The sequence below is a fragment of the Mesoplodon densirostris genome, chromosome 16 (genome assembly GCF_025265405.1).
Source record: "Mesoplodon densirostris isolate mMesDen1 chromosome 16, mMesDen1 primary haplotype, whole genome shotgun sequence".
Lineage (NCBI taxonomy): Eukaryota > Metazoa > Chordata > Mammalia > Artiodactyla > Ziphiidae > Mesoplodon > Mesoplodon densirostris.
This window is the reverse complement of record NC_082676.1, coordinates 81,971,703-81,994,102: the sequence shown is the minus strand read 5'-3', so window position 1 is coordinate 81,994,102 and position 22,400 is coordinate 81,971,703. Positions and strand designations below refer to the sequence as shown.

The following is a 22,400-nucleotide window of genomic DNA, read 5'->3' as shown; positions in this document are numbered from 1 at the left end:
CATAACATCTGAATAGTGTCCCCTTTGATACCTTACTTTTACTGCCTTCTGAGTATGGACTTTAAGGACCTTTAGGCTTAGATGTGCATACTGGACCCTATAACCACTCATTTACTAGGTATCTGATCTTGGAGAAATTACCTAATATTCCTGAGTTTCAGGTTCATCAGCTGTAAAGTGGGAATAATAACAGTGCCTCCCACAGAGAGGTGCTATAAGGATTAAATTAGATAATACCACATAAAGCACTAGGACAGCTACTGAAACATCATTAAGTACTAAATAATAGTTATTATTACCATCAAATCCCACAGTCTTGTTACTTGTTAACCTACCTGTCTTCCATAGACCCATTTCTAGGTCATAAATTCTTCAAAGATAAAGCTTATGTCTTATGTTCCTTTGTATTCCCTGGCACCTAATGCAATTGATTACACAGTAGAATCAATAAAGAAATTTCTGCTGAATTAAATTTCAGACTTTTTTTGTTTTGCTTTGTTTTTTACTTTTCTCTGATATTTTATTAGTCAAATTGGAGAATTCTTATGTTTATATTTCTAAGTATCTCTTACATATTAGGACAGCATGTATCTAGAAGATAGTCTGTAAACAATAAGGACTCAGTAAAGATTTGCAACTTCCTAGCCAAATTTATTCAATATGGTACTCTTCTAAGTATTAATTATTAATGACGATTAGCAATATACTAGTAGGAATGGAAAATGCCTTTAATTTGAGGTGTTACAAAGGTAATTCTTGATGGTCACAGTTAAATTTTAAAGAAGTAAATTTTCTTCCATTCAGACTGTTAGAAACATTAGTGATTTTCTGCATAATTTCTTTCTTTCATTCTTTCTATGAATATAATTTTAAGAGGAAGAATAGCTATTTCTTAGAAATGTGATTTCTAACCAAATGATTATCTAAATGCTACAAAGTAAACTCTTCACAGATTCTTTTCTGAACTTAATATATTTAAACAGAATTTTATTTTCCAGAACCGACTAAAATATCTAGAACCATCTCCATGACAACAGACTCTCTGGAATCTCAGAGTGGGATGGAAAAGAGTCTGTACAGTTTCTAGGGGAAAATAAAGGAAACGTCAAACATCTCTCTGATTGTCCCCCAGGTGTCCATTTGTCCTTCTAACAAACACTCATTGGTAGCTTAGTAGGTGCAAGGCTTGGTGTTTGGGGAAACAGAAAATACAAAGATGAATCAGACACTTAAGTAGAAACTTATCTAGAAACTTATCAATAGTAAGGAAACTAAGACGCACAGAGAAATTTGAACATATGGTAGGGAATAGTCAGTGCCATTACAAAAGGTACCAGAGGAGGGACAGATGCTTCCAGTCAAGGCTACTGGGAAGGGTTCTCAGAAATGTGACATCAGAGTTGATATTTGAACTTTATAGACTGTACTGATAGCATCATCCCCAGAATGTTCCCAAGGTGCTGAAGGATCAGACTTGGTGTTATTATTCATTCATTCATTCACTCACTCATTTATTCATACAGAAGTTAAGAATAAATCCAGGACCTATATTCAGACTGCTTGGGTTCACTTCCAGGCCAAACTATGTATAGCTGGGCAAACTTGGGCAAATTATGTAAACCTACTCCTCAGCTTCTTCATCTGGAAAATAGGGTTAATAAAATTACCATTCTTCTAGAGCTGGTAATACATGTAAAGTGCTTGCACAGAAGGAACAATCAATAAATACTGGCTGTTACTGTTATCATGTCATTATGATTACTACTTTTACTACCTAAACATTTATTGGCCAACACCATGTGCCAGAACTATGCAAAGCCCTGGAGATACAATGTGACAGTCCCTTCCCTCAAATAGTTCACAAAGAAGTGGGTGGCATAGAAAAGTAAGACAACAATCAGAAGAAGAAGTAACAGATTCCCTGATACAGGTGAGCAGAAGTTCTATTGGGAAACAGACAAGAGGCAGCTAAGCCAGAGAGGTCTATGGATGGTTTCCAGAAGAAGTGAGGCTTAAGCTGAGTCCAAAGGGTGAGCTGGAGTTAGCTAGGGGGAAGTGAAAGCTGCACTAGGTGCCCAGTAGGTGTGGGTGCCCTGCCTATACCCCTTGCTCCTTCACGCTTCAGTGCTTTGCCAGCCTGACCTCCAGCCACCAGCCCCTGGGTATCTTTGCCTGAGGGCTTTCTCTGAATTGCTGTGTCATGGAATTACCATCCCCTGCCCAGGGCAGCCTTTCACAAAATGACTGACAGGATTTGCATATAAGGCCTCCAGCTCCCTTACTTCTCACGTGGCATGTTCTACACTGTCTCCTAGAATCTCCCCAATCCCAACCATAGGATTGAGTCCCAGTGGACTAGTGGTAATGGGCTTAAAACTTAACATTATTGCCTTCCTTCCTTTCCTTGCCTTACTTCTCCACTCCCCTGCTGGTGTTTCCTGATATTTCTCTCAAATAAATGATTTCCACTTGACTTTGTGTTTCAAGTCTGCTTCCGGGGTGGGGTATGGGTATTCAAACTAAGACAAGGGTAATCGCAACAAGGGTAATCGCACTCAAGCAGAGGGAAAAGCAGCTAAAAACACCTGGATATGAATAGCCAAGATGCTTTTACGGAAATAAAACTAGCTCTGAATGGCTGAAGGGAAGAGTTACAGGAGGAACTATGGTTAAAGTGATCTGTTCTAGCTATTAAAGGATCTTCTATGCTCCATGCTGAATATGACGGTTAATTTTTATGTATCAACATGACTAGACCATGGAGTGCCCAGACATTTGCCAAACACTATTCTGGGAGTGTCTGGGAGGATGTTTCTGGATGAAATTAACATTTGAATCCATAGACTGAGTAAAGCAGGTTGTTCTCCCTAATATGGATGTACCTCATCCAATCTGTTAAGGCTGACCCTCCCACAAGTAAGAGGGGACTCCTTCTGCCAGACTACCTTTGTGCTGGGACACTGAATGTTTTGTGCCTTTGAACTCAAAGTGGAACATGGGCTCTTTCTGGGTCTCAAGACTGTTGGCATTTGGACTGAAACTACATCCTTGGCCCTCCTGGTTCTTACGCCTTCAAACTCCTACTGGAATGAGACCATCAGCTCTCCTGGGTTTCCACCTGTCAACTGCAGATCTGGGGACATGTCAGCCTCCATAACTGTGGGGGCCAATTCCTTATATCTCTTTCCCTACACATATCATTGGTTCTGTTTCTATGAAGAATCTTGATTAGTATATCAGGTTAAAGCATTTTAAATTCATCCTGAGAACTAAGCAACTTTAGGCAGAGGAATGACATACCATCTTTTGAGTGAGAACATGTTTTCATGAGAGAAATTTACTAAAAATAAATGCCTTAATATTTTGGTATTTGTGTTAAAATCAAGCAAGAGTACTTTGGCCCACAAAGTACCTATAGTGCCATTACTTATGAATGAAATCCGCTTTAGTTCAACGTTATTCTATATAATGTGCTCACCTGAGCCATAGTTATGCAACACATTTCTAGCAAGAATTTTTTTTGAACAAAAGCAGGAACCAAAAGACAATGTATAAAAGAAGATGATAGCCTATGGAAATGGGGAGTCATGTCACTCAAAATTGGGAAGCAGTTAAGAGATGGATGGAGCATGGGCAGAGATCTGCCCTTTTTAACAGTTCTTCAAACATCATACTTCTTCATTAGAGGACAAAAATAAAAGGCTCTCAGCCAGGGACTTCCCTGGTGGCTCAGTGGTTAAGAATCTGCCTGCCAATGCAGGGGACACGGGTTCGAGCCCTGGTGCAGGAAGATCCCACATGCGCAGGAGCAACTAAGCCCATGCATCCCAACTACTTAGCCGGAGCTCTAGAGCCTGCGAGCCACAACTACTGAGCCTGCGAACCACAACTACTAGAGCCCGCATGCCTAGAGCCCGTGCTCCACAACAAGAGAAGCCACCACAATGAGAAGCCCACGCACCGCAACGATGAGAAGCCCCTGCTCCCTGCAACTAGAGAAAGCCCGCGTGCAGCAACGAAGACCCAACGCAGCCAAAAATAAATTAAAAAAAAAAAAAGGTTCTCAGCCAGAGTGATACCATTTCAAAATAGAGAGCAATCCATCAGCTGTTATTGCTCTGTGTGTTCAGAAATGCCAATTCCAGAAAATCCCCTTGCCTTCCTCAGCAGAGACCACCCAGAGACTAAGGCTTCATTTCATCTTAAGGGGCCTCTTTGATGTCAGTTTCAGAATGGATACAATTTTTATTCAGTACATCATTCTCTGTCAGATTATCCTATTGAATTCTGCATAAAAGTACAAATATGACTAAAGTTCTTATTTTGGTCAAAAACAAATTTGAAAGACAACTAGTTTCCCATAAATAACCAGTTTTCAGTAACACCTAGCTTTATGCACTTCAGAAACTCCTTCATAAGGAAGCATGTAACCTACTTTAACGTCAGTCTACTTCATCTTTTATGGGAGATGGAGTTACTATGAAAGATTGTTGTCTTAAAGATATCTGTCTTCAGAGAAGCAGCTCATTTCTCAGTAACAAAGAGTCCCACACTTGTTGAAAAACAAAGTATACCATGTGTTTTGCAATGGCTTGGGACATGCCTTACTCCTGTACTTGCCTAGAGTTCCCATCATTAATGCAGTCTTTGGGGGAAGTAAAAAGAATAACAAACAAACAAACAGACTACAAAACCCCACAGAACTTCAGGCTAAAGTGTGGTCTCTGGACCAGCAGTATCATTATCATCTGATAACCTGTTAGAAATGCAAATTATTGGGTCCCACTAAAGATCTATTGAATCAGAAATTCTGGGGGAGGGATCAAGCACTCTGTTTTAATCAGCCCTGCAGGTGATGCTCATGTAAGCTCATCTTAAAAAGTACTATTTGTGCGCTGGAGAGGAGAATCATTCAAAAACAGTAGCTGTCTCATTTTATATCCAAGCTGAGATAACTTGGATGTCTAACCAATACTGATGCTGGGAAGGGATGCCCACACCACATGGTTGTTGAGAGTAAGAAACAGTTATTCTCTTTATAAGATATACGTGCTTGAAATCACCCAGCTAGCATGTAGCTGGAGGGCATGGTTATCATGGTCCACGGCCAGGACCCTTAGATTGGCTGAGGGACATGTACATGGATGGACACTAGCTCTAGCTTTAAAGAGGCCTGTGGGTTGCATGGAAAAAGCAGTGTGTTACAAAGGAAAAAGTTACCTTCATGGGCTATTAAGGCAGCCTCTCCACTCCCAAGGGGGACAAAAAACCGACAGGTACTTGAAATAGATCATACAATATCCTCCTCAAAATTTCAGGGACACCCACACATATGGGCAAGTCTGTCAAGCAGAACAATTGAGATGATCTTCTTCTGGCTTTTATTTCATGTGCATCCAAGTCCTCTCTCTTAATGCTTGATTTTCAAACCACAGGCTGCTTCTGCATCCCTTATCTTTTAAATAACTCATTATCCAGGGCTTCTAGGAGCAATTTGTATTTGCAGAGAAAAGAAATATTAGCAAAAATAAAGTGCTCCAAGCTTTTTAGGATTTCCATGAAGTAAGGAAGATATGGGTATCCTCATGGCTTCTTGAGAAACTTGACAAAGCAGAAATTCCAAGCAAAGAATGACTGATAAAGAGGAATTCCTCAGAGTGAGCATCTTGCTATGGGGTTGAAAACTAGGACCCTCTGGACCTAACAAATTGCTAACTCCACTTTATGCGACGTCATTGAGAGGGTCAGGAGAAAGTTTTTAAAAAAGCCAAAATTGTTTTTTCTCCCCCCACCCCCGCCCCACCCCAAGCTGGTCCTTGGTCTAGAGGAACACTCAAATCTCATTACTTTATAAATAAATGAATAAATAAAAGGCATTGCTTAGAAAACTGCATGGCTCTGCTGTTCCTGGCTTGGCCAACTAGGTACATGATGGTACCAATTACTGAGATATGGGGTTCAGGAGAGGGAAGATGGGGTCGGGGGGAGACTTTGGATTTAGTTTTAGATGTGTTGAGGGGGAGATGCTGAGGGACTCCTGGCTGGAGATGGCCCTGTGCAGTGAGGATACCAGAGAGGGCTGGCAGGAAGAGAACTGGAGGACAGAATGGTCAACAGGATAAAGGCTGCCCAGGCGAGTAAGATAAAGGTTGCAAAAGGTCATGCGGAGTCATGTGATCAAATATGCACTGGTTTCAATAACCAAACTCCACCCATTGAAGGGGTTCTGATAACCTCCACAAAGACAGTGGCGGTAGCAGGGTAGAGAGAATTGCGTGATTGCTGTGGACTACAGAGTGAATAGCAAGGGAAGGAGACAGACAACTTTTCAAAGACCCATGCTGAGATCCCACTCCTGGGCATATATCCAGACAAAATTATAATTTGAAAAGATACATGCATCTCAATGGTCACAGCAGCACTATTAACAATAGCCAAGACATGGAAACAACCTGAATGTCCATCAATAGATGAATGGATAAAGAAGATGTGGTACATATAGACAATGGAATACTACTCAGCCATAAAAAAGAATGAAAATAATACCATTTGTAGCAACATGGATGGTTTTGGAGATTATCATACTAAGTGAAGTAAGCCAGACAGAGAAGGACAATTACCATATGATATCAGTTATATGTGGATTCTGACATATGACACAAATGAACTTATCTATGAAACAGAAACAGACTCACAGGCATAGAGAACAGACTTGTGGTTGCCAAAAGGGAGGGGTGTTGGGGAGGGATGGATTGGGAATTTGGGATTAGCAGATGCAAACTAGTATACACAGGATGGATAAACAACAAGGTCCTACTGTATAGCACAGGGAACTGTATTCAACATCCTATAATAAAATATAATGGAAAAAAATATGAAAAGGAATATATATATATATATAACTGAATCACTTTGCTGTACAGCAGAAATTAACACAACATTGTAAATCAACTACACTTCAATAAAATAAACTTAAAAAAACTCTAGGGCTTTCCTGGTGGCGCACTGGTTGAGAATCTGCCTGCTAATGCAGGGGACACGGGTTTGAGCCCTGGTCTGGGAAGATCCCACATGCCGCGGAACAACTAGGCCTGTGAGCCACAACTACTGAGCCTGCGCGTCTGGAGCCTGTGCTCCGCAACGGGAGAGGCCACGATAGCGAGAGGCCCGTGCACCGCGATGAAGAGTGGCCCCCGCTTGCCACAACTAGAGAAAGCCCTTGCACAGAAACAAAGACCCAACACAGCCAAAAATAAAAATAAATTGAAAGAAGGCTCAACATTAAAAAAAACTCTATTGTTTATCTTTATTCTTATTTCTGTGTGTGACTTATTATGAATTATTTCATTCATACACTATTCCTCGAAAGTTATTACTTTTTCCTGCATTTGCCTCAATGTTTTCAACTACAGAACAGAAACCAGTCTACCCAGGATGTTCCAAGTGTCTTTCAAAAGCACCTTGTAGGGGGCTTTGTAAAGATGCCTATAGCATCCCCCCTTCTCCCAGCAGCATTTTGTCTTATCTTTTTAAAAATTAATTAATTAAGTTTTTTGGCTGCATTGGGTCTTTGTCATTGCGTGCGGGCTTTCTCTAGTTGTGGCGAGCAGGGGCTCCTCTTTGCTGTGGTGCACAGTCTTCTCATTGTGGTGGCTTCTCTTGTTGCAGAGCATGGGCTCTGGGCACATGGGCTTCAGTAGTTGTGACTCCCGGGCTCTAGAGTGCAGGCTCAGTAGTTGTGGTGCACAAACTTAGTGGCTCTGCAGCATGTGGGATCCTCCCAGACCAGGGATCAAACCCATGTCCCCTGCATTGGCAGGCAGATCCTTAATCACTGGAGCCACCAGGGAAGTTCCTTGTCTTATCTTTTATCAGAACTTCCTAATGAGATCAAACTCTGCTTAGTCAAGGCTTGTGTTTCCAGGTCTTTGTTTGTTCTGCTGTTTATCAGCATTTGCTACACACACTGCACATTCCCCCCCGTTTGAAGAGACAGATTGCTTTCTGTCTATGCCTGCTGCTTGTTCCTGCATTCAGGCTGCTTGGTTACAGCAACACTTCACTGGATTTTCACTGAAGGCAAAATGTGTTTGTAGCTTTTGAGGCCCATCAGGTGGAAATAGTTAGCTCCCATTTCCTAAGAAGGCAATCAACTCATTTATGTCACATTACAGAAAGCATGTCTTGTATAATTCTAACCATCGATGCAATCCAGACAGTAAAAGTGTACAAATGAGCACAAAAGTGCCAAGTCCCCGTAAATATGCATAATTAAAGAAAAATTTGAATTCTTTCATTCTGTAGATTTTTCTATACACTGAGTATGCCATTTAAAAAAAAAAGTAAAATTCAGACTGGGTCAACAGCTTTGCTTGTGTTTTTTTCCTTATTCAAAGACAACTGATGGATTAGTTTACTGGTGCTGCTATAAAAAGTTTCTACACACTTAGTGCCTTAAAACAACACGAATTTCTTATGCTACAGTTCTGTGGGTCAGAAATCTGATGTGGATCTAACTGGGCTAAATCGAGACATCAGCAGGGCTGCATTCCTTTCTGGAGGCTCTGGGGGAGAATCTGTTTCTTCAGCTTTCTAGCTGCTAGAGGCCACCCACATTCCTTTTAGCTGTGGCGCCCTTTTCCACAGTCAAAGCCAGCAACGCTGCCTCTCTCTGAACAGGCTTCCAGTCATGTCTCCCTCTGGCTCTCTGCTTTCTGCTTCCCTCTCCCAGTTTTTACAGATGCTTGTGATTATATTGGCTCACTCAGATAATCCAGGATAACATCCCTATTTTAATATCAGCTAATCAGCAGCTTTAATTCCATCTGCAATCTTATTTCCCCCTTTGCAATGTAACCTAACATATTCACAAATTCTGGGGATGAAGGCACCTTTGCGGGGTGAGGGGTGGTTAAGGCATCTCTCCTCCTACCACATCCAGTAAATCAGGAAGCAGATTGCTTTGCAAAAAAAATATCTGAGGAGAAGAACTAAGAACATTTCCATTTAGAAATAATGATGTCCTATGGGATCAAGTACATAGGATTAAAATCAAGGACTTTTGTGAGTTTTTAGTTTTCAACTTCATTCTCTTGTATAAAAAGGTTTCTTCTTTGCTTTCTTTTTTTTAACCTTCATTCTTTCTTCCTTTCATCTCCTCCTCTTCCCTTCTTTCTATTCTCCTCCCCCTTTTATTTTACATTTTCTTTCATCTTTCTTTTGTCTTTACTTCTACCTTTCTTCTTGGTTTTGGTTATAAAAGAATAATATCTAACATCACGAAGACAAATGACAATCTGGGGAACTATTTGCAACACACATTTGAAAAGATTAATAGTTTTGATATACAAATAGTTCTTACAAATCAATAAGATGAATATGAAATAGTCAATATAAATGTGCAAAAGATATGATTAGCAATTTCACATAAGACATTTAGAGATGTAACAAACAACTGAAAAGGGGGATTAGCTATACTAGTAATAAAAGAAATGCACTTTGTTACCCATTAATTAGCTTATTTCATGTATAAAATTGATAACATAAGAATATACACCATTGGGAAGACTGGGGGAAAAGTAAACTCCTACACACTGCTCATGAGAATGTAAACTCAGTACAACGGACTGTTTGTGTTCTCCCCAAATTCATATGTTGAAATCCCAACCCCCAGTGAGATGGTATTAGGAGGTAAGACTTTGGGAGGTAATTAGGGAGATAATCCCATTCATGATAGTGGAGCTCTCATGAATGGGATTAGTGCCCTTGTAACAGGGACCTCAGAGAGCTGTCTTTCCACCATGTGAGGATACAATGAGAAAACGGACACCTGCAACTCATAGGTGGATCCTCACCAGAATCTGACCATGCTCACACCATGATCTCACAATTCCAGCCTCCAGAACTGTGAGAGATAAACTTCTGTTGTTTATGAGACTCCTGCTTACGGTTTTCTGTTATATTAGCCCGAAAGGACTAAGATACTCAGGTTGTTCAACATGAGGTGTCATTGTTCATATTTTTGACTCTGAGAATTATGTCCCCTGAGTACATGACACTCACCCATAGGGCCGCAACACAATGGCTGATTTGACAGAAGCATCTTGATTTTGTATGCATTTTGAAAAAGTAATGCCCCTTCTAGAAAAGTATTCTAAAAAAAATGTTGATGTGTGCCAATGTTTACCTATAAAGATGTTTTTCTATAAGTGCTATTCAACAGGTAGAGAATAATTTGCAATGATAATTTCACAGTTCAACAGTATGGTTTGGGGTAAACATTGGGTCTCTTAAGATTATGTTATGGAAGAATATATAATGACATGAAAAAATGTTCACAATTTGTGGTATGTGACACACTGCAGTTATAAAACTGCATTTCTGGTTGTTTTCCTTTTTCATTTAAAAAGATCTGAAGGATAAACAACAAAATGTGATTCATCTCTGAACTGTAGGATAAAAGGTGGTTTGTAATTTTTTCTTTTGGATTCTCTATTTTTTACTACAAATCTGTACTACTATTGTAATAAAAAGTTATATATATATATATTTTAAGAGGTTATATATATATTTTAAAAGAAGGTCACAATCATTGAAATACCTCCTTTTAAAATTATAATAAGAAATAAACACGCATATTTTAAAATGTATGATCCTTGGTCTAGACACCTCTCTGAATATTCATTTACATTGTTATTCATTCTATTTGGAAATATCCTATTACTGTGTGTGCACAGGACAAAACTGAAGCATGGAAAGATTAAACAACAGACACAAAGTCACACGGCTCTAAGGTGGTTGTCACAGGAACAGAAAATGTTTCTTGTGATAACAAGCCCAGTGGGTTTTCCCCAATAAATAGATGGTTTTGACTATGTACTAGGCTCTTCACTAGTCATTAGTTAGGTTTTTCAGATCTTCACCACCCCTGTCACCAGTGCCTTCAAGCTTGGCCTTCTGACCATTGTGCTGAAACAGCAAGAGTAAAGAAAACCTTAGCAGATCATGGCATCCTGTGCTTCATTAATGCTCTTGGAAAACTGATGACTGGGGAGCAGGTAAGAAGAGGAAGGAAATGTGGATATGCCCTGTGGCTGGAGGCACACACGCTTGTCAGAAACTCCAGCACTATTACAACAAATTGATAATGTATGACTTCTTTTAGCAGAAAGTCGAGCTTCAAACAATTGTCCACATTTTTGAGATTGCTATGGGAAGAAACATTGCATAGTAGAAAGGATTGGAGGTCAGAAATACCCAATTATGTGACTTTGGGCAACTGACTGAGCTTTCTTCAGCCTCTGTTCACTACCATCCCAAGAAAAGCAGATGATGAACCTATGCCATTGGGTTATTATTGGAAGGCCAGTCTCTTAGTGAGGAATGAATTAATCCTTCTTAAATACAGGATCTGTCATGTTACTCTCGCATTAAAAGGCTTACTCTTATGTCCAACTGCTTATTACATGGTGATGAGTGTCACCATTTCTGAGTCAAGGATTCACACATCGAATGTAACCATCTTACTTATTTCCCAGATTCTCCCATCTGAACTGACCTTCTTCCTCTGTGTCACTTACACAACATTTGGCATCACTTCTCTGCTCCTGCTCATCCTTTAAAGCCCAATGCAGTGCCACATTCATCATGAAACTTAGCTTAACCACCCTGATTCTTGTGTGTATTTGCCTCAGAAATCCTGGTATTATGATTATTTCAGTGCTGTACTTGATTATTTGCTGATATTGTCTTCCAGCTGTTCTGTACAATACTTGCCACTTCGGGCATCTTATAAGAACTGTATTTTAAATGCAGCCATGATCAAAGCCTTGGGCACACAGGAAGCATGTAATACTGATGGTGGATGAGGAAAACTTATAAAATGAGTGAGAAGGGGGATGAAGGAGGGGTAGGGTGAATACAGTCATCCCTCAGTATCTGAAGGAGATTGGTTCCAGGTATCTTATGCAGATACCAAAACCCCGGGATGCTCAAGTCCTTTGTACAAAATGGTGTATTATTTGCATATAACCTACGCTTGTCCTCTCATATGCTTTAAATCATTCCTAGATTACTGATAGTACCTAATACAATGTAAATGCTATGTAAATGCTTAGTACACAGTGAATTCAAGTTTTGCTTTTAGGGACTTCCTAAAAAAATTTTTTTTTTTAAATATGTCAATCCATGGTTGGTTGACTCTACAGATATGGAACCTGTGAATATGAAAGGCTGACTATACCTTTCTCTTTTTAGCTTTGGAAGAATAGATTCAGGTAAAAATTTTTTTAAAATCGTGTCTGTTTGCCAGAGGATATAATATTAGAAAAATATTCTTGGAGAAATAGTCTATCCTCATGATTAAAGGTGAAAAATATATGAAAAGAAGTGCTGTCCCCTCATCTAGATCTGGTAACAATACTTATGATATCTCAAAAAAAAAAAGACTTTTTACTTGAGGCTTCGGTTAAATAGCCTTTCAGCTTAAGGTTATGGTAGCTTTTTACTTACTTTAATAAACATCCAGCACATATTTTGAAATTTTTCAGATTATGGAAGTACAATAGAATATCAGAAATGGTCTGTGTTCTCTCCAAATTTACCTTTTCATTGGTGAGACAAGACAGAGGTTAAAAAAGAAATCATAATATAAAAATCCAATGGAGTTACCTTGCAAGAGTATATAAAATTTAGACAGAAATAAATGACAGAAACACATGGCCAGGAAAACTAATGAAAGATATATTTGTGTCAATACAAGTTAATTCATATTTGGAAGACTTTAAGGAGGCCAAAATAACTGGAATCTGATTGAGAAGATTCTTCATTTGTTTTCTTTAGAAAATGTGTTAAAAGATATGACAATTCTCATCAAAGGATATGATAATTCTCATCAAAGTCTATATTTGGGATTTTCTTTATGGTATTTTATGTCTAAGTAGGAAAAAAGCATGAAACAAAATATGTCTGCATACTCAAAATAAATTAATAACATATCCGTCAATATTTGAATAAAGCCTATGCAGTTTAGCCAGCCATTGTGATCTGTTTAAATATTTAAGAGGTTGCCAAGGCAGAACTCTCAAACTTGACTTATGCTTTGAATTTTTCATTCAAATGATTTTGTGTTATGTCCAACAAAGCAAATCCATATTTAAGGCCAAAAATCATCTCCAATAAAGTTTATAATTTATAAACTTATTTATTATTCCTATATGTATTAATTTTATCTACTACTAATTTAACACTTATCATACATGTGTTTCTATATGTATGTACTATTTCTCAAGCTCATTTTTAAGGCATTGGATATTTTTGCAACTTTATAAAGGTTATCATTTTATACTGTACTTGAGAAATGCCCCCCAAATATTAGTGGGTCAAATGGCTCATTATTTTGCTGTCTATCAAGAAAACAGGGGAAAATTCAGCCTCTTTTCTATTAGATTTTCTCAAATAGTTTTTGAGTCACAGTCATAAAAACAAATGAAATTATCTGTCTAAAGCAAATCTTCCTCTTAGAGACAAGTGGTAGGTTTAGGAGGAACACATCTCCATCCTGGAAGTATTTTCCTATTTTATCAGTTTTCTCAGCTAGTTACTATTTGAAAGATATATTTTAATTATATTTAACTCTGCATAAGTCAAAATGTGTATTGTGTATAAACTATATAAATTTCCTAACTGGAAAAAAAACTGGGCAAATCTAATTGCTTTCAGGGTCAAAAATAAACAGAATATGGGTAAAGTTTTTAGTCATAGCTGTTTTCATTGTGAATGAATCAGTTGAGCTTGGATACTGGTATGGAATGGAAGATTTCTAATATCAAATATATTTGTCAGTTCACAAGGTAATTTCATCAACAAATGGTCACTAACCCAATGGTCAGTGATAAAGGTGAAAACTTTTAGCCAGAGACGTAATAAGCCTTGCTTGAGGTATATAGAGAGAAAAATTGGTGAATTTGTCCTTCCTTGTTCTGTATATTAGCCTTCACCTCCACACTTATTCATTAGGTGTATAAAACCTACATAACACTTAATCACAGTTTCTGAGACCATTACATTGGATTTCCTGATGTAGATGACTGATACCAGGAGTGAACTGGGGCTGGGAGAACCAGGCAGTGGGGCGGGGGTAACATAGAAATCTGTGGGTCCAGAGTAAATGGGGAGAGGGAAGTCTAGACTAAGAGAGGGTCATGAATCTAGGTAGTCAGAGGTCGGGCTGAGGGCACAGGTTCCACATCCAGCTAGACAGATAAGTTTGGGTAAGACATTAACAGGCAGAAATAAACCCAATCCAAAGGCAGAGTCTGCCTTGGTGGCCTGAATGGTAAGAGACAGACGGTTACAGTAGCACAGTTTCTCCACTTCTGCACTATTAACATCTGTGGTTGGAGAATTCTCTGCTGGGTGAGGCTGTCTTATGCATTATAGGATGTTTAGCCCCATCCCTGGCATCTACCCACTAGTTGCCAGTAGCTATTCCCTTCCTCCAGTTGTGAGAAACAAAAATGTCTGAAAATGTTCTCTGAAGAGCAAAATCACCTCTAGTTAGGAACACCTACAGTAAACAAATGTGACTTTCCCTCAAGCTGGGGAGAATGTGGGTTTGACCATGACATCTTTCAAGTTTCCAGCATCAGGATTCTTTGATATAATCTCAAAGCTGTGAATCTGACATTGTTATTACGAGGAAAATTAACATTCCTAAATTCTGTTAGGACTTAAGACTCCAATAAAAAAAAAAGACTTCCATATTCAAGATCAGAAATTGTGTTTTTATGTTGTGTTTTCTACATTCAGTGAAAACTACACATGATAAATCCCACACACTGAAAAATCCAAACCTTTTATGTAAAGAACAAAGAGATTTCTGACTTGAATCATATAAACATTGTTTGCTATAGTCTATGAAATGACACACTGTAAATATAAATTATTTGCAACCAAAATGTATGGTAATTCCATAAAGCTGCCACACCAGACTTCCAAATAATACCCCCGGAAGGAAAAAAGTCCTGTGTGTTTCACCCACAGAAAGATATAAAACAGCTGGAAAAAAAAAAAACATTGCTGGTTTCTTTCCTCTGAGGTTCCTATTGCATTTCCATCATGGGCCTTATTGCAGGCTAAGTGTGTCCCCCAAAATTCATATGTTGAAGTCCTAACCCTCTGTCCCTCAGAATGTGACTATTTGGAGATAGGGCTTTAAAGAGGTAATGAAGTTAAAATGAGTTCACTTGGGTGAACCCTGATTCAGTATGACTGGTGTCCTTGGAAGAAGAGGAGATTAAGACAAAGAGACACACAGAGGGAAGACCACATGAAGACACAGGGCAAAGAAGACCATCTACAAGCCAAGGAGAAAGGCCTCAGAATAAACCAACCCAGCTGACACCTTGATTCTGAACTTCTGGTCTCCAGAATTGTGAGAAAATAAATTTCATCCAATCTGTGGTACTTTGTTCTGGCAGCCCTGGTAAACTAATACAGGCATTTTCCACATTTTCCATCTTCTCCCATGGTCCTTTTTGCTTCCTGGTGCCACTTGCCTACAGATAATAGCACTGTACTACTTGGATGATTTGGATGGAATTTGATTTTGAAATCTATGATAAAGTACCAATCTGACTCGTATTAGAAAATGTTTCATGAGGAAACATTCAGATATTAGAGGAAAGAGAAGCATGGCAGATTAGAAAAGTGAAAGGCATCAGATGAAATTAGGGAGACTTTCTCAACGCTCCAAATGCATCCCAGCCTTCTCTGAAGATGCTCGTATCACTTGTGCAATGACAGATACCATCCTTGATTTTAAAATACAGCTGTTATTTCCTAGCTGTATGTCTCACTTTTCTGAAGTGTGCATCATTTTCCATATCTAAAAAGGAGGGTTGAGATGGTGCCACTTTCTTAGAGTTATCATGAAGAGTAACTGGTTTAGCCCACATATCTGATGGCTGATAGAAAGCAATCCCTAAGTGTTAGCTATTATTCCTAACATCAATATTAGGTAGTAGTCATGCATGTGTTATATCTTTATTATGATCATTTCTAGACTAACTTTTATTGTTTTCTCATTTTGTCTTAGAGTCTCAATTATGAAATTTAAAGACATGGGATTAAAGTACCCCCAAACACAGAGATTTGGTATAATATAAAAATGCCTTTTTTTCCCCCTAAACTATGATCATTATTGCATTCAGAATGGTTAAGAAGACTAGTTAGAGAAACTCTGAAGTCACTCCAGGGGGAATATATGGCAAGTCAGAAAAATTATATTCCAATCAAAGATGGTATGGTTATGAATTAACCATAATTCAAATTGTGAACAGATAATGTATATCATCTATATTAGCAGTCACATATTCCATTAGAAGTCACTTTTACTTCATAGCGCATATTTAGAATTTACAAATGGCTGATGCCTCAGCATTGCAGAAATACTCAACAATATTGGAGGATTTTGACACTTAGTTTAAAAATGTACTTACTATTATAAATGTGCAATGGAAATAATTTCATGAGCATGGCATGATTCAAAGCACTGATGTGAAACTGGGGATTATTTTATTATTATTTCACTCGCTTGAGTGCTAAGATGCATTTTGGATTTATTTAAAGTAGTAATTCTCAAACAATAATTTATTTGCATAGTTATTAATATATTCTAGACCACTAAAACTGTCCCATTTTTAAAAACTTGTAATATGATTTTTGGCTTTGCATCACTGGAAACACCTGCTGATGGATGGATTTGTTTTAATAGCAATGGATCATACTTATACAATTATTTTTATCATATGTTAGAGTGAAAACAAGTTTTCATTTTAGGAGGCATACAAATGAATATGATGTCATTATTTCCAAACATATCAGGGAATCCAAAATTTATAAAATCTTATAAATCATGCTGTGATGCTGACAAGACATTTGCAACTGCACACCATAGCAAGTTGCATTTTTTACATGAATGGACACTTTCTTTTAAGAATACTTAAAAATGCAGAAATGTAGGCACAATCTGCTCACTGTGATTATGTAGGAAATAAAGAGAGAGGATGGAAGAAGGAGACTGAAACAGAAAGAAGCCATGAGATTATGGGGAGGAGAATTTATTAAATTCAAGTCATGTCAACAATTACTTGTTAAACAGCTATTATGTGCTTTACACTCCGTAAAACACCGAGTTGCTTAAAAAATGAATAAAAGTGAAACAAGGAGGGGAAGGAGGAGAAGGAGGAAAAAGAGCAAAAAGACCACAACCCTGGTCTTCTTTATCATATGGGATTCTTCTGGATTTATGTTACATTCCACTTGGGGGAGACTGTAAAATCCCAAATGGAATACACTTAGCAGATTCACCTTTCAATTATAAAATCAGGGAGGACTTCAGATCACCCAGGAGAACTTAGCCCATTTTGATCATTTGCACAGTGTTGAACATCTCCAGCAGTTTTCTGTAGCTGTCCTGTAGCTCTATGTCCTACCCTGATCTGCAGGTGGGTGGGGCATCCTCTCTATGGGGTGGGGGGCTCCAATAGGCTGCTAAAGAAGGTGACTGGGCACCGGCACCCATCATCCACTCCTTTCTACCTGCCAGAGTCACTGGTTACATGAAAGACCACTTCAGATGGACATGAAATCCTCAAAAAAAAAAAAAAAATCTCTCTGAAAGGCAGGCACCAACAATGCTCATGGTAGCTTGAAATTCCCTGGAAGCCATTCTTCATCATGGCTGAGGAAAGTGCTTAGGACACCGGGACTTAAACGGCACCATAAAAATAACAAGGCATTAAATAAGCCTCAGCCTTCACAGGCTGGAAGAGGAACAGTGGGGGGCAATATTCAAATGAACCAGGTTCAGCTGATCACACATTCTGTTGAGGTAAATCAATTCACTCAAGGTTCTTTAAAAACCTGGAGGTTTCTCCTACTTTCTAAAAAGAAGTGTGAAATAAGATGAAAGACTACCTTTTTCAGATTGCCCTAGAAAGGACTTTTTCTTCATTGCAATTTGGGCAGAGAAAACTGGGGAGAAGAGGGATGGAATGCAAGAACAGCTTGAATTGTGACTACAAATATAAATGGGCTGCTTACAATTTCCAACACGTTTAACACGGTGGGTACAGGCACAGGCCTGGACAACTTACAAGTGTGAGGAAGAAATCACAGGTCATGTAATTTAAGAAATGCCGTTTGGTCCAGCCCCTCACTCAAGAGATAAACTGACTTCCCCAAGATAACACAATGACCTGGTAAGAGGAAGAGGACCAGAGCCTAGATTTCCCGTCACCTCCTTTAGATCTTAAAATCTAAGATACAAGTTGCCAGGTGTGACTGGTGGATGGAAATCATACTTGTAACAACATTTAAAAGGCAAAATAAAGTAGTAGAATTATTAAGTGATGCCCTGACTTTTTCAACCTCCAATTTCAAAGGAAACAAATTGCTTTACTCACCTGCAGGGAAAAACTCGCTCATTTTCTTTTTGTAGATTTTGAAGTCGACTTCTAGGAAGACACAGAAGATGATCCGATCCACCTAGAGGCAAACAATAGACACTTAAAGTGAAAGGAAATATGGCAAATGCTTTCCCAGAACATGGTCTTGGAACAAAAAACAAACAGAAAACATCCCACAGATTTTTGGTGCTACACTGCTAACTACATGACAGGAATGAGTGGAGTTCGTGTGTGTGTGTGTGTGTGTGTGTGTGTGTGTGTGTGTGAGAGAGAGAGAGAGAGAGAGAGAGAGAGAGAGAGAGAGAGAGAGAGAGAGAGAGAGAGAGAGTGTTTGTGAATGCACTCTTTATGTAAATAAACCCATGGGCAATTTGGTGGAAAGATGCTATATAAATCAAATAAGAAATAATAAATGACAATAAGCTACTTTGCAGCAAGCTATAAATAAGATCTGAGATTCCATCAGGATACCTAGACTTTATGTTCTATTAAACAGCCACATGAGAGGTGTACAGCAGAAAGATGATAAATTATGTCAGTAAATGGAGAGCTCTTTGTCCTACCCTTGTTAGACAAATATATTTATCAAACCTGTTAGTATTTGAACATGGCCTAAAAACTTCACGCAGTGTAATTTGCATGCAGTCACTTGCTTTTAGCTTTACACACTTGGAAATGCAACAGAAATAAAATATAATTAGTTGACAGTACACGAAGTCAATGTAACTTTAATCTGGTAGGATATTACTGAGTAAGGAAGTGCCACTTCAAAAGTAAAATGTGTACATAGTCCCTTTTCTCTGTTTCGAGAGCTTCTGCATGTAAGGAGTTTCTCTGAGACATTCTGAGAGTAATACGGTAAACAGAGAAGAGAGATGGGATACACATAATAGCTCACGGATATCTGATATTAAATCGGTGACTCAATTTTGTGTCTTGAAAACAAACACCCCTTTAGTTCCTTTATTTTAACAATGTACAAAAAGTTAAAAATTACCCCATCCATCAAACTGCAACTGGCAATTAACTAGAACATCAGTAGGAAACAGAAGTGGGGCATGCTGGTGGCAGGACAGGAAAAAAACCAAATGGATGTCATCCACCCAACCCCTCATCTCTCACAGCCTGTAGGGGACAGAGTCATGTGAGCCAAGTCCCAAAGTTCCCAGTAGGAGCGAAGATCTGCAGGAGTGGGACGGGAGAGGATTAGGACACAGGAATCACCAGGGTTCCCTGATGGAAGCTCGGAGATGCGGCTTCCTGATCCCTGCACAAGTCTAGACCCCCAGCCGGTAGACCACCTCCTGGGCAGTCACTGGACTTCACCAAAAACCATGTAGCGCTACCCCAGTCACTGTCCCACAGGGTGGAGAGAGCACTTGACCTTCAGAAATGGAAGGACTGGGATGCAAAGAACCCTATTTTCCTTTCTCTCTATTCATTTGAACTTCTGGGGTCCAGCCTTGTCTGCATGGCCAGTAACGTTTCCTACAAATGTGAAAACTGTCACCATCAACTTACTCTCAGGTGATCTATAAATTTTGTGGAATAAATGATTATCTGTGCAATGCTGAATGCTCGTCTCCACTATGCTTATGGTGTATTTATGCCCTGTGGCTAAAGATAAGAATCATAATGTCGAACAATAGAATCGAGTTACAAAAGGACATACTTGCTTTGATACTGTTATGTGAATTTTTAAGCACAAAGATACAACAGTGTAGGGATTCATTCATAAGCAATAATGACCATAAACATAAACAGGAATGTGACACATGAACTTCAAGATGATGATGATTTCTGATAAGGGAGGGAAGGTAAAATGATGGACAGGTAAGACTTTAAATGAATAGTTAATATTTTATTTATTTAGAAAGAAAAAATATTTAGAAAAAGTATGGCAAATGGGTAACAACTATCAACTATGGGGGTAGGTACATGGATATCATATTATGTTCTACACTTTCTGTATGTATGAAATACATAATTAAAAGTCCTAACATTAAAAATAAGACTCTGTTACTACTCAGCCATAAAAAAAGAATGAAATAATGCAACTTGCAGCAACATGGATGGAAACAGAATTATCATACTAAGTGAAGTAAGTCAGAAAGAGAAGAACATAGCATATGACATCACTATTATGTGGAATCTAAAATATGACACAGATGAACTTACCTACGAAACAGAAACTGATTCACAGACATAGAGAACAAACTTGTGGTTGCCAAGGGGGAGGTGGGTGGGGGAGGGATGGACTGGGAGTTTGGGATTAGCAGATGCAAACTAGTATATAAAGAATGGATAAACAACAAGGTCCTACTGTAGAGCACAGGGAACTATATTCAATATCCTGTGATAAATCCTAATGGAAAAGTCTATGATAAAGAATGTATATATATGTATAACTGAATCGCTTTGCTGTACAGCAGAAATTAACACTCTAAATCAACTACACTTCAATAAAATAAGTTAAAAAAATAATAAGATTCTGTGTTAGACATACTCTGCTCTCCAGCTGCATTGAACTACTGATAATTTCCAAACACTATAATTATTCTCACTTCTGTGCCTGTGATGGTTGACTTTTTCTCCAGGCTTCAAATGATCATATTATTTCTAAAGCCCCTAATTAAGATCAAAATCAAAACAAGAAAATTTGGTTCAACCCAGATCTAAGAAGAATAAGCTGGACAGTCTCATTTGTACTCATTTCTCCCTACTTTTACAGTCACTTAATATAAATTATGAGATACTTTTTAAACATCTTCATTGGAGTATAATTGCTTTACAATGTTGTGTTAGTTTCTGCTGTATAACAAAGTGAATCAGTTATATGTACACACATATCCCCATATCCTCTCCGTCTTGTGTTCCCCTCCCACCCTCCCTATCCCACCCCTCTAGGTGGTCACAAAGCATTGAGCTGATCTCCCTGTGCTATGTGGCTGCTTCCCACTAGCTATCTATTTTACATTTGGTAGTGTATATATGTCAAGGCCACTCTCTCACTTCATCCCAGCTCCCCGTGTCCTCAAGTCAATTATCTACGTCTGTGTCTTTATTCCTGTCCTGCCCCTAGGTTCTTCAGAACCTTTTTTTTTTTTTTTAAGATTTCATACATATGGGTTAGCACACAGTGTTTGTTTTTCTCTTTCTGACTTACTTCACTCTGTATGACAGACTCTAGGGCCATCCACCTTACTACAAATAACTCAGTTTCATTTCTTTTTATGGCTGAGTAATATTCAATTGTATATATGTACCACATCTTCTTTATCCATTCATCTGTCAATGGACACTTAGTTTGCTTCCATGTCCTGGCTATTGTAAATAGTGCTTCAAAGAACATTGTGGTACATGACTCTTTCAGGATTATGGTTTTCTCAGGGTATATGTCCAGTAGTGGGAGTGCTGGGTCATATGGGAGTTCTATTTTTAGTTTTAAAGGAACCTCCATACTGCTCTCCATAGTGGCTCTATCAACTTATATTCCCACCAACTGTGCAAGAGGGTTCCCTTTTCTCCACACCCTCTCCAGAATTTATTGCTGGTAGATTTTTTGATGATGGCCATTCTGACTGGTGTGAGGTGATACTTTATTGTAGTTTTGATTTGCATTTCTCTAATGAGTAGTGATGTTGAGCATCCTTTCATGTGTTTGTTAGCAATTTGTATATCTTCTTTGGAGAAATGTCTTTTTAGGTTTTCTGCCCATTTTTGGGGTGGGTTGTTTGTCTTTTTGATATTGAGCTGCATGAGCTGCTTGTATATTTTGGAGATTAATCATTTGTCTGTTGCTTTGTTTGCAAATATTTTCTCCCATTTTGAGGGTGGTCTTTTTGTCTTGTTTATGCTTTCCTTTGCTGTGCAAAAGCTTAGAAGTTTCATTAGGTCCCATTTGTTTATTTTTGTTTTATTTCCACTTCT

General features: G+C 38.6%; 1 protein-coding gene across 3 annotated transcripts in view; it reads right to left on the bottom strand.

Annotated features, from left to right (window-relative positions):
- Positions 1-22,400, bottom strand: part of MACROD2 (mono-ADP ribosylhydrolase 2) — a 1,992,245-nt gene that overhangs the window by 171,980 nt on the left and 1,797,865 nt on the right. For all 3 annotated transcript variants that reach the window (XM_060078113.1, XM_060078114.1, XM_060078115.1), the window contains exon 9: positions 18,468-18,549. In XM_060078113.1, the coding sequence (XP_059934096.1) occupies positions 18,468-18,549 (82 nt within the window). The remainder of the gene's footprint in view (positions 1-18,467; positions 18,550-22,400) is intronic.